This window comes from Leptodactylus fuscus, chromosome 10 (assembly GCF_031893055.1).
Source record: "Leptodactylus fuscus isolate aLepFus1 chromosome 10, aLepFus1.hap2, whole genome shotgun sequence".
Taxonomy (NCBI): Eukaryota; Metazoa; Chordata; class Amphibia; order Anura; family Leptodactylidae; genus Leptodactylus; species Leptodactylus fuscus.
In genome coordinates this window covers 50,312,091-50,328,752 of record NC_134274.1, presented here as the reverse complement: position 1 = coordinate 50,328,752, position 16,662 = coordinate 50,312,091, and the positions used below count along the sequence as shown (strand labels likewise).

At 41.9% G+C, this 16,662-nt stretch overlaps 1 protein-coding gene across 1 annotated transcript in view; it reads left to right on the top strand.

The window, feature by feature from the left end:
* LOC142219097 (synaptotagmin-15-like) overlaps positions 1–12,716 on the top strand; it is a 61,377-nt gene extending 48,661 nt beyond the window's left edge. The window contains exons 7-8 of the mRNA XM_075288062.1: positions 791–973; positions 12,544–12,716. Of these exons, the coding sequence (XP_075144163.1) occupies positions 791–973; positions 12,544–12,680 (320 nt within the window). The 3' untranslated portion in view covers positions 12,681–12,716. The remainder of the gene's footprint in view (positions 1–790; positions 974–12,543) is intronic.
* Positions 12,717–16,662: the final 3,946 nt, after the last annotated feature.

The window sequence follows — 16,662 nt, the reverse complement described above, 5'->3', positions numbered from 1 at the left end:
TATGTGGGTAATTTATATTTTCCCATATTATTCTGCTCATTGTATATGTTGCCTTCTGTTTTAGACACAGAAGTACATGACTCTTTATCTCTTAAGGTGTCCATACATCTTCAACAGCTATCGATAAAACTTCTATTTGTAAGTCCTCGTTCACATCTGCGTTGGTGTTCCGTCCGGGGGAGTCCGCATGAGGATCCTCTGAACGGAATACTGAACGCAACTGCAAGCAGTGTGCCAGTAAAAGCACACAGACCCCATAGAGTATAATGGGGTCTATGTGCTGGCCGTCAGATCTCCGCAGGGATCACGTGGACAGGAAAGTAGTTCACAATCTACTTTCCTGCCTGCATGATTCGTTCGGGCAGCACGTGGCAAGCACACGGACCCCATTATAGTCTATGGGGTCCATGTACGTTTACTGCACACCGCTTCCAGTTGCGTTCGGTATTTCGTTCGGGGGGGGTCCTCATGCGGATTCCCCCGGACAGAATACCAACACAGATGTGGACAAGGGGTAAGGTATCACTCTCAAATTGCCTATACATATGCATGGTCAGTTTGGCAGTGGTTTATCTTTCAAGGGAACAAAAGATTGGTTATTATAAGATCCATCACTTCTTCCAATGTCATGGGAGAGTTGGAAAATATCCTTATACATAAGATAGTAGGTCAGTGACAATAAAATCAGTGAGTTAGGACAACTTGTTATGTGAATGTTACCTTTAATGATACACAATATAATGTTCAGTACTAATAGAACAGCGTGCTTAATGTTTTCTCACTTTTTCAGGCTCGGCCTATGTTAAGGTGTCTCTTATGAATCATAACAGATTTATTAAGAGTAAGAAGACCGCTGTTGTCCTTGGCACCCCAAATCCTGTTTATAATGAAACCTTTAGCTTCAAATTGGAACAGAGCGAATTAGACACAGCAAGTCTTAGTCTCTCCATCCTACAGAATTCTGAAGGAGACAGTAAGTAACTTAGTGACTGCCTAATTGTCAGCTTAAACGTTCTGTATATGTCAATGTCTGTGTGTTCTCTGCTCGCTATTTATTTTCTACCTGCATGTTGTGTGGCAGCTACAATGCCTACAGGTAGTCTGAAATCCACCCTCTGTCTTATCATTGCTTCAGGCTGCTGTTTTCTTCCTCTCTAAGGTTCCATTCACATGGAGGAAAATGGTGCTGAATTTCAGCGCTGAAAAAAAAGCCTCATATTGACTTCAATGGTTCCTTTTTCTGCTATCAGAATTTCAGTTCCGCAGAAAAAGGAACCCATTGAAGTCAATGTGAGGCTTTTTTTTCAGCGCTGAAATTCAGCACCAAATTCAGCGCCGTTTTCCTCTGTGTGAATGGACCCTTAAAGAGGAAGACTCGCAAGCTGTCTGGTTTCCCTGGGGTTTACAGCGGACACCCCAGGGCAGAGAGCAGCAGCAGTGTGACGCTGCTTAAGAATAATAGGACTAAAAAATATCCAAGTCTCAGGGAGCTTACATCATATCGCCAACCCCCCTTTGCTTTTGCCTCAATAAAACTCACGAGATGTGCAGTGTAGGACTCACAGGTCAGGGACAGTGGCGTAACTACCACCATAGCAGCGGTAGCAGCTGCCACAGGGCCCGGGACTTTAGGGGCCCGGTGACAGCTGCTGCCGCTGCTATCATTATTCTCGGAGGTCTTTTCGGACCCCCGAGTATAATGATCGGGGCCCCCTGTTGGTGGAATACTTTCCACCAACAGGGGGCCCCGAAGCTGCAGCAACGGCTGAGACACAGGAGCTGCAGCTCTGGCTCCTGTCAGCGCTTCAGGACGCTCTCCCTCTCTCCCCCCCCTCCCTTTCTCTGCTGTCCTCTGCCCACCAATGAGAGGAGGAGGCGGGACTTATCCCTGCCGTCCAGCAAGAGAGGAAGAGGAAGAGGCTGCTGCAGGAAAATGAAACTGAAGATACACAGGTACGTACTGGGGTTACTTATTACTATCAGGCATTTGGGGGGGTTACTTGTGTTTTAGTAACTCCATGTGCCTCATATTAATAGCAGTTAACCCCATCATGTCACTCAAATTAACCCCTGTGTGCCTCACCATAAGGGTTACTGATATGTGAGACATATGGGGGTAATAGTAATGAAGATACTTTATTATTACCTCCATGTCTCTCACATATCAGTAACTCTTATGGTGAGGCACACAGGGGTTAATTTGAGTGACATGATGGGGTTAACTGCTATTAATATGAGGCACATGGAGTTACTAAATTGTAATGCACATGACCAGATTTTTTATCCACAATTTGTCCTGGTATAGCGGTCACGTGACAGTATTTAGTCCTGTAGGGGCCACTAAGGGACATAATACTGTGTGCAGGGGCCACTATGGGGTATAATACTGTGTGCAGGGGCCACTATGGGACATAATACTGTGTGCAGGGGCCACTATGGGACATAATACTGTGTGCAGGGACCACTATGGGACATAATACTGTGTGCAGCGACCACTATTGGGTATAATACTGTGTGCAGGGGCCACTATGGGACATAATACTGTGTGCAGGGACCACTGTGGGGTATAATACTGTGTGCAGGGGCCATTATTGGTCATAATAGAGCGCGCAGGAATGCGTAGGAGGGACTCGGTCAAGATCTTCGGTGTCGGGGGGCCCCATGTCAAAAGTTCGCCACGGGGCCCCGCCATTCCTAGTTACGCCACTGGTCAGGGAGGTCAATGGAGGTAACCGAACATGGAGAGCAAAGTACTTACCATGATTATACTTGATGAACATGTCTTCTATGTAGTGAGGGGAATTACAGGACTCGAGCAAAGGAGTTGTCTACTTATTGGAGGACTATAAACATCCCTTACTGCCCTCAGAGAATTAACAGTGCATACAAATATGGCTATGTTCACATTTAAAGAAAGGTGAAGCCCAGATGATTTGTTACATCCAGTGTTCTTCTCATGATGTCACCGAAATGCTCCAGGTTCCAGCTCTGGCCCCCAGAGGAGGAATACTCTGATCACCAGATGCCCCAAGGAGGCCCAGAAGTGGTAACAGAAAGATAGAATGTTTCTCTAAATTTCCGTTACCTCATCTGGGCCTCCAGCCTCTGGGGCTGGATTCTTGGCAAGTGTCTCTGTATGAATCCTCCCAAGTGAAGGAGGAGGTGGAGGTGTCTTTGTTGTAGTCCTGTCACTCGCAGGCTGTGGATTTCCCTGCACTAGATAAGAATTTACCTTCAGCAGCCTGATGGGGGAGCTTCTTTCCAGATGGAAGATTATTTACACTGAGAAAGGGCGATAAGCCCGAAACGCGTTGTGTGTCATCGTCCAATAAAGAAGTAATCAATGTGAGCGCTGCTTTTTGACCTAATCCTACGGTCCTTCTATTTCTACTTTTCAAACGTATTTGTGGCGTTCGTTAGCGGCTGCCCTGAAATATTTACCACTAGTTGGTTCCATGCATGAAGGGTTGTTGTAAATTCCTCACAACCCCATCAGGTGAGAAGCTCCTTGTCATTCCACCTTGCTCATTTACGTGGGATTTTACACGAGGATCTTCTCGTCCCTCTTTGTTTTTGTCTCTCCTGGAGTCTCCAATGGAGACTCTGTTGCAGATGTGAAGCCAGCCCTAATTTGACAGATATATGGATGAAATTCCAATCATAGAAGTTTGTCACAGCAGTCACAGCTCCAATGATTCTGGCAACATTCCTCTAGCCCCCACTGTTCATGAGCAATCAGTGCTGTTAGTTTTGGTGTCTGATGTGCCAGCCTCTAATATCAGATGTATCAGAATGGGGGAGCGATTCAGAGCTCTGGCACTGTTCACTCTCAGGATTGTGCTCTGGACCCCCCCACTTGTATGTCCAGAATCAAAGTAGCATATTAGGCACCAAAACTAACTGCTCGGGAACTGTATAGACAAGATGAAAATTTTCAACTTCACTGGAATCTATGAACCCAATCCTACTAAAGGAGGCAAAGATTTGGGGCTAGTGGAGGTGGTGAAACTTCTTTTTAAAATTGTTAAAAGAGCTCTACATTGGCATAAAGCTACAGGCTAATGAGGAGGCATTCACACGGAGTAAAGTAGCACTCATTCTGCCACGATAACTCGCGGCAGAATCAGCACTGATAAAAAGACTCCCATTGAGATCAATGGGATCGGTCTTCCGTGCGGAACACATTGAAGTCAATGGGAGTCTTTTATCAGCGCTGATTCTGCCACAAGTTATTGTGAGTTATCATGGCAGAATCAGTGCCACTTTACTCCGTGTCAATGCACCTTAACAATTACAAAGCAAAAGATTCTGTATAAACAGAATAATTTTAAAAAGATACTCAAAACATGAGCATTTTTTATCCAGCAGGGGTTAAACCTTAGCATATGCTATAACATGGATGGAAAATGCAGCAATGAAACGTGGGAAATAGCACTGGCTCTCCACTTGTTCATCCAGCCTTCACTGGTGCCATATCTTTTCTCTTACTTGTTAAACTTGTCTGGGTTACGCTAGGTTCACACCTGCGTTCAGAGTCTCCGTTCTATGGTTTCCGTCTTCTGCATGCCAGAAGACGGAAACCATAGACCGGGTCCGGCCGTGAGCGGCGGTGAGCGTTTTATGCTCTCCGCCGCGAAACCGGATTTTTTTTATCCGGACACAGAGTACTGCATGTCCGACTCTGTGTCCGGATTATAAAACCCGGTTTCGCGGCGGAGAGCGCAAAACGCTCACTGCCGCTCACGGCCGGACAGCTTTCTCACCCATTCAAATGAATGGGTGAGAGAGTCCTGCAGGTTTCCGTCTCCTGCCTCTGTTTTAGGCAGGAAACGGAAACCTCAAGTACGGAGTGTCGGCGCAGATGTGAACGAGCCCTTAACAGTTTTTATATATTATATGAGGAAGAAATGAGGACAAATATTCTTAAAACAGAGTAATTCAAACATATGTTTTATTTAGGCCGAAAAGCAACTTTTTTTTTGTTGCAGCTTTACTGTTGTTTTTTTTGTTTTTTTTCAGCCAAAACCAAGAGTTTTGTTTTTTCTTCTACTTCTGTCTTCCGCTCAATTCACTCTTGGCTTTGGTTCAAAACACGCAGCAAAAGCTTTCCTATTAATTCTGGACAACAGTTTTGTTTTTGTTTTTTTTTCACAACCCTATTTTATTTAATGAGAAGGTTGTTGGTTTTTTTTGTTTTTTTTTTACTCTGGCCGGAATGGTTTCATAAGCCAAATCTTTCCTAAGACAAATAATAATACAGTATATAGCAGAGCCGAGAATTAGGCTCTTAAAACTCAATTAGATGCCAGTCAGGGCCATCTGGAAACTCTACCCGCTGTGTGAGGCGAGGGAGGGGGAAAGAAACCTCAAATGACTGTAAACATTTAAATAATTTGATTGAAAAAATGAATTTGTTGGTCCCATTTATTTCATTCCCTTCATAACCTTCTATATATGTAATTATATGGAGATTTAGAAGAGATAAAAAAGTGTTATCCTCCTTTAAAAACTTTATGCTTAATACAGACCATCCATTTTAGAAGGGGGGGGCAGTTGGGACCCCAGCAGATCAGCTATTTCCTGGAGTGTGGAGCTCCTGGCATTGTTTACATACTAGGTGTTGCTTTGCTGATGTCGTATTCCTATACAGTAAGAGGTTGTAGGTACTGTGGTGTCTCCTAGACTTGAATGGGACTCTGCAGTACCCATAAATATTCTACTAGAAGTACAGCGCGTGAACAGCACAGAGGCTAGCAAACTATGTAAGGGCCCGTACATGCTAGAAAACAGGTGATTTGTTTGGATCCCGACAGATGGACTCCCACCAATCTAAAATTCATGGTCTATGTTAAGACTGGTCCATGATAAAAAAAGATGGATAATACCTTTAACCCCTTCCCGGCACAGGCATTTTTCGATTTTTGTTTTTGACTCCCCTCCGCCGCCCCTTCCAAGCTGCATAACCTTATCTTTCTGCTTCGAGCCATATGAGGTCTTAATGTTTGCGAGACAAATTTCTCTTCATGATGCTACCGTTAATTCTGTATAATGTACTGGGAAGCTGGAAAAAAATTCAGAATGGAGTGGATTTGAAGAAAAAGTGCATTTGTGTTCCGGCTTCATTCTTACGGCATTCATTGTGTGGCCAATTTGACATGTCACCTGTATTCTATGTTTCGGTGAGATTTCGAGGATACCAAATTTATATGGTTTTATTTACATTTTAACGTACCGTAATAAAAATCCAAAATTGTACCAATTTTTTTTTTTTTTTCTTCCTAAGAACAGCCATAACTTTTACACTTCCATGTATGGGGATGCATAGGGGGACCTCTTTTTTTTGCAGGACCAGGTGTACTTTTTAGTTATACCATTTTGGGGAGTTGCTATTGCTTTGATCCCTTTTTATTCAAATTTTTATCAAGTGGTTTTGCACTTTTTTTTTTTCCTGTTATGGCATTTACCGTACGGGAAAAATATTTTTATATATTTGTAGAGCGGGTGTTTTTGGGCACATTAATACCTAATGTGTATGTGTTTCACAGTATTTATTTAAGCACTTTTATATGAGTTCTAGGAAAGGGGCGTGATTTAAACTTTTAATTTTTATTTCATTTTTTTTTTTTTTTTTTTTTGCATTTATTAGACGCACTAGGATAAAATGCCACCTTGGTCAGCTTTGACCAAGGTGCCCGTGGGGTAACTGCCTGCAATCAGTGTAGGTACCGATCGTGGGCATTAGAGCTGGGTGTCTACTGTATAAAACAGAAGACACCGGATGGCTATGGTGGCTACCCATCTCCTGAGTGGCCGGCGTCTTTAAACAACCAGCGTCCTCCGTACTAGTACAGTGGATGTCGGGAAAGGGTTAGAGATTAGACTAAAAACTGATAATAAAATATTTCTTTAAGGTGGGTTCATCTTGGCTGATACTGGTGTAATTGAAGAACCTGCAGTGTACTTTAGACAGAAAGTTTTACAGAGTTTTCCTCTGCGGACTTTCTGTTAGAATTATACCTATGGGCAAACCGCTGGGGTTTCCGTAAGTATAATTGATATGCTGCAAATTCCAAAACCACAGCGTGTCCGCATTGCGGTTTTTCATGCAAAGTGGACATGGGATTTGCTAGAATCCCATCCACGTTGCCCTTACTGTAAAATGCTGTGATTTTTTTTTAATTTATTTATTTTTTCCTGTGGTGGAATGTATCCATCCTGTGGGGCCCCGGCCTCAAATAGTTTTCCTTCTCTGTTACGGTAATTTGGTGGTATTAGGGGTGGGGCTAGAACCTGTGATGAGGGGGCAGTGTTGGTGTATTATTTAATTGTTTTGTAAATTTCACTTTTTTTATTTTGTTTATTTTTTTTTTATTTGTTTTTTTGTGGGATGGGGCTGATTTCATACATAACTACAGAGGAACTGTCACTAATCTTTATTCGCCTCCAATGATGAAACATAAGATCAGAAATACCGTAGATGTGAGACCAATAGCATCTGATGAACTGCTTGAAGAGGTTGTCCTACCTCATCGAAAGGGGGCCGCCCTTAGCACCTGGGCTGATCAACTGTACAGAGCCACTTCAGGCAGCCATCTTGTACACAATGCAGGCTGGAAGCAGAAAACTTGTCTATCGGCCAAGCACCAGCTCCTTTTTGAAGTCAGCGGGAGCTGCAGTGAAGGTGCCCAGCTGCTAAGAAGTGGATAGAAGAGCTTTCTGCTTCTAGCACTGTATTGTTTATAGAAGTGGCTCCATACAGCTGATCAGTACAAGGGCCAGGTGTTGACCCCCTATCGATCAGCTATTTATGGCCTATCCTCATAAAAAAAATCAAGCTTGGACAACCCCTTTAACTGCCTCCTGACATTTGCCATATATTTAGATGGTGCCTACTTGGTTCTTGTTTTACAACTCTCATCAAGGACAGTTAACCTCTCAGAGATCGGGGTTAAAATGGAAATTTGAGAAATGTTTTACAAAAACATAGGAAAGTTTTTAAAGTATGAAAAAAATGTAAAAACTTTAAAGTTAAAATTGCCCCCTTCCTTACTATACATATACAAATAAAAAAATAACGATAACCATATTATATGTCGCCATGTACGAAAATGCTTCCCAAAAAAGTGCACAGTAAAATCTGTAAGAAAATGGCGCAACTTCATTATTTTTCCAAAGTCCACTAATTCAGAATTTTTTCCAGCTTTTCATTACATTACACTGAATATGACAGCCAAATTGGATATAATTCCACACCAAACATAAAAAAGGGGGTGGACAAAAGTATTGGCACTGTTTGAAAAATCATGTGATGCTTCTCTAATTTGTGTAATTAACAGCACCTGTTACTTACCTGAGGCACCTAACAGGTGGTGGCAATAACTAAATCACACTTGCAGCCAGTTGAAATGGATTAAAGTTGACTCAACCTCTGTCCTGCGTCCTTGTGTGTACCACATTGAGCATGGAGAAAAGAAAGAAGACCAAAGAACTGTCTGAGGACTTGAGAAGCAAAATTGTGAGGAAGCATGAGCAATCTCAAGGCTACAAGTCCATCTCCAAAGACCTGAATGTTCCTGTGTCTACCGTGCGCAGTTTCATCAAGAAGTTTAAAGCCCATGGCACTGTGGCTAACCTCCCTAGATGTGGACGGAAAAGAAAAATTGACGAGAGATTTCAACGCAAGATTGTGCAGATGGTGGATAAAGAACCTCAACTAACATCCAAACAAGTTCAAGCTGCCCTGCAGTCCGAGGGTACAACAGTGTCAACCCGTACTATCTGTCAGCGTCTGAATGAAAAGGGACTGTATGGTAGGATACCCAGGAAGACCCCACTTCTTACCCAGAGACATAAAAAAGCCAGGCTGGAGTTTGCCAAAACTTACCTGAGAAAGCCAAAACCATTTTTTTTTTTTTATTTTAAATATGATTTTTATTGAAAAGAAGAAAGTTTTTACAATATAATAAAAAAGGTAACTACAAACATAAGAAGAATCGGCATAAGTCCAAGTGTTAGAATAGGAATCTAAGCTGGAGCTTCGGGTTGCAACCCATAAACATGGATGACACAAACATGACCAAACATATAAAGACCGAAAGACCAGATATACAAAACGCTACAAGGACACCAATTCTACGAAAAGACAAGAAAGGGTTGAAAGGGGGAACACAACCAAAAGGAAACAGAAAAGGGACAAGAAAAAGAGAAATAGGGGAGACGAAATAGAAACGGAAAAGGACAAGCAAACCAAACAATAACATGAACAACATAACCACATACCTGAATACAATATCAGAGAAACACAAAATACATCCACAAAATTGAATAAAGTAAAATAAAATAAAATAAAGCCACCTGGGATAACAACAGAAAGGGCAAGTAGTAATCAGGGGGTCCCCATGGGGGCGGTCTGGGGCCGAGGAGAAAGAGCACCCTTAGTAGACTCCACATACGAGATCCAGAGAGACCACTGGGATCGAAACTTGGCGTAGGTATGGTTTTTGTTAGACAACAAACGTTCCAAGGTACATGCCAAGTTCACATGGTGAAATAGTTCAGCTAAGGTCAAACAAAGAGCGGACTTCCACTGACGAGCGATCATGGCCCGAGCTGCGAGCACGATCTGACCCAGCACGACCTGCATATCCGAGGGGAAACTACCAATATCTAAGAAACAAAGGGCGAGACCAGGAGAAGGACTGATATCTAAACCAGCTATGGCGGACATGAAACGAAATACCGTTATCCAGAAGGTTTGTACCGGTGGGCAGTCCCACCACAAATGCAAGAACGAACCTACTTGGCCACAACCTCTCCAGCAGAGTCTGGAACAAGAAGGATCAATATGCGCCATTTGGATCGGAGTCCTATACCACCTCAGCATAATTTTCAAAGCCGTTTCCCAATGTGCTGCCCCCTTAGATACACGTTTGACAAACCCAGCTGCCACATACCAATCCGACAGAGGGATGGTTCTGGCAAGATCCGTCTCCCAACGAAGCAGGTGAAGAGGCTTGACCTGCTCCGGAGGGACAGAGAAAAAGCTATAAAACACAGACAACCCACCTCTAACAGGCGAGGACCTATTCCACAGTTTTAAGGCTAGCCTGGGAAAGGTCAATCTAGAGGGTTCGTAGGATTGAAAAAAATGACGCAACTGCAGATATTTAAAGAAATCCGTTTTAGGGAGCTGGAACTCGTCCTGTAACATGGAAAACGATTTAAGCACGTCATCCGTATACAGATGAGCAACTTTATAGAGACCCCTAGAGACCCATCCACGGAGTCGCAGCTGGGGGAGAAAAGAGGTTAAATATAGTATGGGTAATTTGGATAAAGGGACCAGGTCCTCTCTGGAGGTATATGACAGAAAATAACGCCAAGCAGACACCGTAGCCCTAATACTCAGTAAGGGAGGGGAAGTGATGGGCGGACTTGAATCCTTAGGGCGTAAAACACTCATAAGCGGGGCATCCAGAAGGCATTCCTCAATTTCGGCCCAGCGCCATTTAAAAGTCTCATCCCACCCGACCTTAAGTTGTTCTAGGACAGACGCCATATAATATTTTTTAACATCTGGGACACCCGCACCCCCATGGGACCAAGGGCGCGTCATCACCTTGAATCGGACCCTGGATCTCTTACCCTCCCAAATGTAGTTGGAAAGAATAGACTGAAGCTTGGTAAAATATGAGTCAGGGAGGGGGATAGCCACTGTACGGAACATATACAGGATTAAGGGTAACACCATCAATTTGACAATGGCAATTCTGCTAGCCCAAGACAACATCGGTTGTGAAAAGGAGGCAAGAAGAGAAGTAACTTTGGTCAAAAGGGGAATGTAATTAGCAGAGATCACATCCGAACTAGGGGCCGTCAGGGAGATGCCAAGATAAGTTACACGGGAATCATTCCATTGATAGGGGAATTGAGAACTGAGATCCCGTCTCAACGAGGGGGAGATGATAACAGGCAGTATCTGTGATTTAGAGGAATTTACCTTATAATAAGAGACTTTACCAAATCCCTCTAGGACCTCCGTAGCAGCACTCAAGGAGGAACCAGGAGAAGTCAGGGCCAAAACCGTTTTGGAAGAATGTTCTCTGGTCAGATGATACAAAAGTAGAGCTTTTTGGGAAAAAGCAACAACATAGAGTTTACAGGAAAAAAAAAAGAGGCCTTCAAAGAAAAGAACACGGTCCCTACAGTCAAACATGGCGGAGGTTCCCTGATGTTTTGGGGTTGCTTTGCTGCCTCTGGCACTGGACTGCTTGACCGTGTGCATGGCATTATGAAGTCTGAAGACTACCAACACATTTTGCAGCATAATGTAGGGCCCAGTGTGAAAAAGCTGGGTCTCCCTCAGAGGTCATGGGTCTTCCAGCAGGACAATGACCCAAAACACACTTCAGGTCAGCACTAGAAAATGGTTTGAGAGAAAGCACTGGAGACTTCTGAAGTGGCCAGCAATGAGTCCATACCTGAATCCCATAGAACACCTGTGGAGAGATCTCAAAATGGCAGTTTGGAGAAGGCCCCCTTCACATCTCAGGGGGGACCTGGAGCAGTTTGCCAAAGAAGATTGGTCTAAAATTCCAGCAGAGCATTGTAAGAAACTCATTGATGGTTACCGGAAGCGGTTGTTTGCAGATATTTTGTCTAAAGGTTTTGCTACTAAGTTTTAGGCTGAGGGGGCCAATACTTTTGTCCGGCCCATTTTTGGAGTTTTGTGTAAAATGATCAATGATTTGATTTTTTTTTTCATTTTCTTTTGTTTTTTCATTGCAAAATAAATGAAGATATTACTACCAAAGAGTTTGTGCTTGCAATCATTTTCTGGAAGAAACTGAGTATTATCTGACAGAATTGCAGGGGTGCCAATACTTTTGGCCAACACTGCAATAAGAAGCCATCTGTGGTGAAACGCACGTCCGTGTTCCGGTCTTTGGTAGGCATATTCATTATTATTTTTGCAAGAAATTGTGTTCAAAGTCTTTCATTTGTTAATCTTTGTGTCATACCTCACTTGTAATGTCTTTTCAGCCTTGCACTCACTTCATTATTTAAATACCATGCTTTCACTTGTGTATATGGCTATATGTGTGTATTCCTTTATGCACCTACTGTACACTGAGTTCTATCTCTATTTAGGGGTATTGCTAATATATATAATATTTTTTTTTTTTGCGCATATACTTTTCAGCTAGCTGACACATTATTATAATATTATTGTTTTATACACTTTGTTACAATTTTGCATGTTTATATTTTACTGTTTATTGTTGCCTGCCACTCACCGGATTTTGTGGTGTGTTGATCCTCCTAGATTTAGTCAGTATTCTTGATATTTATATGAACTACAATTTTGGTGTTTTTTTTTATATTTGATTATCAATGAATACAATATTTTTATGGTGACCCTGTCTTTTGACAATTTTTCCTTATCAGCAATTGGGTTTTCACCTTTATCTAAGCCTTTTTTTGCTTTTGTTGTTGTTAAATATGTATGTATGAACCAATTATCACTATTTCTTTACATTTTAGAAAGTAACTTACTAGGTCGTGTTGTGGTTGGACCGTTCATGTACACTAGAGGGCGAGAGCTCGAACACTGGAATGAAATGCTCAACAAACCCAAAGAGTTGGTGAAGAGATGGCATGCCCTGAGCATTAGCACCTGACACGTATGAACTAAACAATATGAAGTTATGCAATAGCGATGGAAAGAAATACTAGAAAAGCTGAGAAGAGGATTTCTCATCATCAGGTGTAGCCTTAGACCTGGATCAGTCTACCGCACTGGGTTCTGACAATGGGTTTTTCGAAGGAAATCTTAGATGAAATAGACTGAATGATGATAACTTGATTGTTACGTTCACAAACATTGTTTATTATCTGGAATAAAAGATGCAATGTTTAGTTTAACAATAGGTATCACCCTACTAGGTAACCATAGTCGAATAGTTTAATACTGTCCGTCCTATGTTACATAATGTACGTTATTGTTCTAGTATATAATTATCAGAATATATTCCTTGTTTAATATAGGTGAACAAAAATATGTGGGCACAAATGTATATGTATATCATCCTTTTATCCAGACCAAAGTATTCATCTGTGCCAATCATAAGTGTGTCTGTAATGTAACCTCGCTCATCTGCCTACTGCTTGGTTCACATCTGCATCGGTATTCCATCCGGGGGAGTCTGCATGAGGATCCCCCTGAGCGGAATACCGAACGCAACTGCAAGCGGTGTGCCAGTGAAAGCACAAGGACCCCATAGACTATAATGGGGTCCGTGTGCTTGCTGTCAGATCTCTGCAGGGATCATGCGGACAGGAAAATAGTTCACAATCTACTTTCTTGTCCGCATGGCTCGTGCAGGCAGTGTGCGGCAAGCACATGGACCCCATTATAGTCTATAAGGTTTGTGTGCTTTTACTGCACAGCACTTGCAGTTGCATTCAGTATTCCGTTTGGGGGGTCCTTATGCGGACTCCCCGAATGGAATACCGAATGCAGTTGTGAACAAAGGGTGTATCATGAGAAAAGGCAAAATATAACCACTTCAAGTGAAACACAATAGATTCCTCAAAGGAAATATATGGTCGAAAATGCCCTACAGATTTATCCACCCCTTACTTTAGGTCAAATTTGATTAAGGATTTTCAATTGTTCATGAAACCAATTCAATACTATAGTCTGACTTGCTAACAAAACCTTCGGCAGGCTGCAAGTCAAATCACGACGACTGGGTGGCCACTCATAGATAGACATAAAATATATACCTATAAGAGTATAAAGAAATCATTGTGTTCAGCCAACAGAAAAGGTCGGGAAGGATACACGTGTATTATTTAAATCAACTGTTTATGTTAAACGTATTTAAGAAAAATATATTTTTTTATATTTTCCATGCGACTATTTAAACAAAGTATTATAGTAGCATATGTATTATAGTTTTCCTTCTTATTGCTGACCTTCACTGAGACTTCCTCTTCTGTAGAGATCACTTTATGGTAGGTGTCTCACTATTATTATAGACAGAATGAAAGGTATCATACAATGAAAGGAATAAAGCCCATGACTCTGCCTAGTGGTCACCGATGGTCATACCATAGCTACTTAGCATTCCAAGGGATTGTTCCATTAAGGTCACTTATTCCCTATCCATAGGAAAGAAAAGTATCTCATTGCTGATAATTCCGGACGATGGGGATTGAAAGTCCTCCTTGCCTCCTGCTTGTGAGTGCAGCGCTAATGTTCTTTTGTGATTGACACTCGATTCTCTGCTAAGAGAATTCTCTCACTCCCATGCCAGTGATGTAGGAGGAATTGGGAGCTTTTGGTCTATCATTCTACTGATCACACACTTATCCCCTATCATGAGGCTAGAGGGCATGTCCTTAATGGAACAATCCCTTTAACTTTTACATGTCTACCTGATTTTTAGAAAAAAAAACCTTGAATTTTATTAGTTTTCATATTAAGCAAAGCAATTAATATAAACATAAACAATAGGGTGTTGCAATCTTGTGAAAATTCACTGTCAAATGTTTATTAAAATCAACAGTTTTGTTCTTAACTTGGCTTGGTATTTTCCCATAGCAAAATATCACGTATCCCTAAAAGAAATGGTGTGGCTTCATCCGGATCTATGTAGTTGGGGGTCATGTCCTACTTGGGTACAAAGCAACAACCACAACCTTGATTGTCACTATAGTTATATCAAATAACGAAAAATACTTGGAAAATGACTATTCTCCAGGATTCCCTAATGAAGTTTGTGTAGCAAATTTTGTTTTGTGTTTATTGTGCTTGTTATATTTGTACTATATACAGTACAGACCAAAAGTTTGGACACACCTTCTCATTCAAAGAGTTTTTTCTATTTTCATGACTTTGGAAATTGTAGATTCACACTGAAGGCATCAAAACTATGAATTAACACATGTGGAATTATATACTTAACAAAAAAGCGTGAAACAACTGAAAATATGTCTTATATTCTAGGTTCTTCAAAGTTGCCACCTTTTGCTTTGATTCCTGCTTTGCACACTCTTGGCACTCTCTTGATGAGCTTCAAGAGGTAGTCACCTGAAATGGTCTTCCAAAAGTCTTGGAGTTCCCAGAGATGCTTAGCACTTTTTGGCCCTTTTGCCTTCACTCTGCGGTCCAGCTCACCCCAAACCATCTTGATTGGGTTCAGGTCTGGTGACTGTGGAGGCCAGGTCATTTGGTGTAGCACCCCATCACTCTCCTTCTTGGTCAAATAGCCCTTACACAGCCTGGAGTTGTGTTTGGGGTCATTGCCCTGTTGAAAAATAAATGATGGTCCAACTAAAAGCAAACTGGATGGAATAGCATGCCGCTGCAAGATGCTGTGGTAGCCATGCTGGTTCAGTATGCCTTCAATTTTGAATAAATCCCCAACAGTGTCACCAGCAAAGCACCCCGACACCATCACACCTCCTCCTCCATGCTTCATGGTGGGAACCAGACATGTAGGGTCCATTTATTCAACTTTTCTGCGTCGCACAAAGACACGGTGGTTGGAACCAAAGATCTCAAATTTGAACTCATCAGACCAAAGCACAGATTTCCACTGGTCTAATGTCCATTCCTTGTGTTCTTTAGCCCAAAAAAAGTCTCTTCTGCTGGTTGCCTGTCCTTAGCAGTGGTTTTCTAGCAGCTATTTTACCATGAAGGCCTGCTGCACAAAGTCTCCTCTTAACAGTTGTTGTAGAGATGTGTCTGCTGCTAGAACTCTGTGTGGCATTGACCTGGTCTCTAATCTGAGCTGCTGTTAACCTGCGATTTCTGAGGCCACCATGAACTTATCCTCCGCAGCAGAGGCGACTCTTGGTCTTTCTTTCCTGGGGCGGTCCTCATGTGAACCAGTTTCTTGGTAGTGCTTAATGGTTTTTGAAACTGCAATTGGGAACACTTTCAAAGTTTTCCCAATTTTTTGGACAGACTGACCTTCATTTCTTAAAGTAATGATGGCCATTAGTTTTTCTTTACTTTTCTTTTTTTCTTGCCATAATACAAATTCTAACAGTCTATTCAGTAGGACTATCAGCTGTGTATCCACCTGATTTCTACACAACACAACTGATGGTTCCAACCCCATTTATAAGGCAAGAAATCCCACTTATTAAACCTGACAAGGCACACCTGTGAAGTGAAAACCATTTCCGGTGACTACCTCTTGAAGCTCATCAAGAGAATGCCAAGAGTGTGCAAAGCAAAAGGAGGCTACATTGAAGAACCTAGAATATAAGACATATTTTCAGTTGTTTCACACTTTTTGTTAAGTATATAATTCCACATGTGGTAATTCATAGTTTTGATGCCTTCAGTGTGAATCTACAATTTTCATAGTCATGAAAATACAGAAAACTCTTTGCATGAGAAGGTGTGTCCAAACTTTTGGTCTGTACTGTATCTAACGTCTGTTACAACTGTACAGCACCATGGACTTATTGGTGCTATAGTAATAAATAAATCCATAAATAAATAATACTTTGAGAAAAGATGAACACTGACAAAGCATGACCACAAAGCCAGCATTCGGCCCACATTTTCAGACAGATGCTTGATCCAGAAAGTACTGATTTTATTCCCATTATTCTCTTATCTTGGTCATACGATCTCTCGAC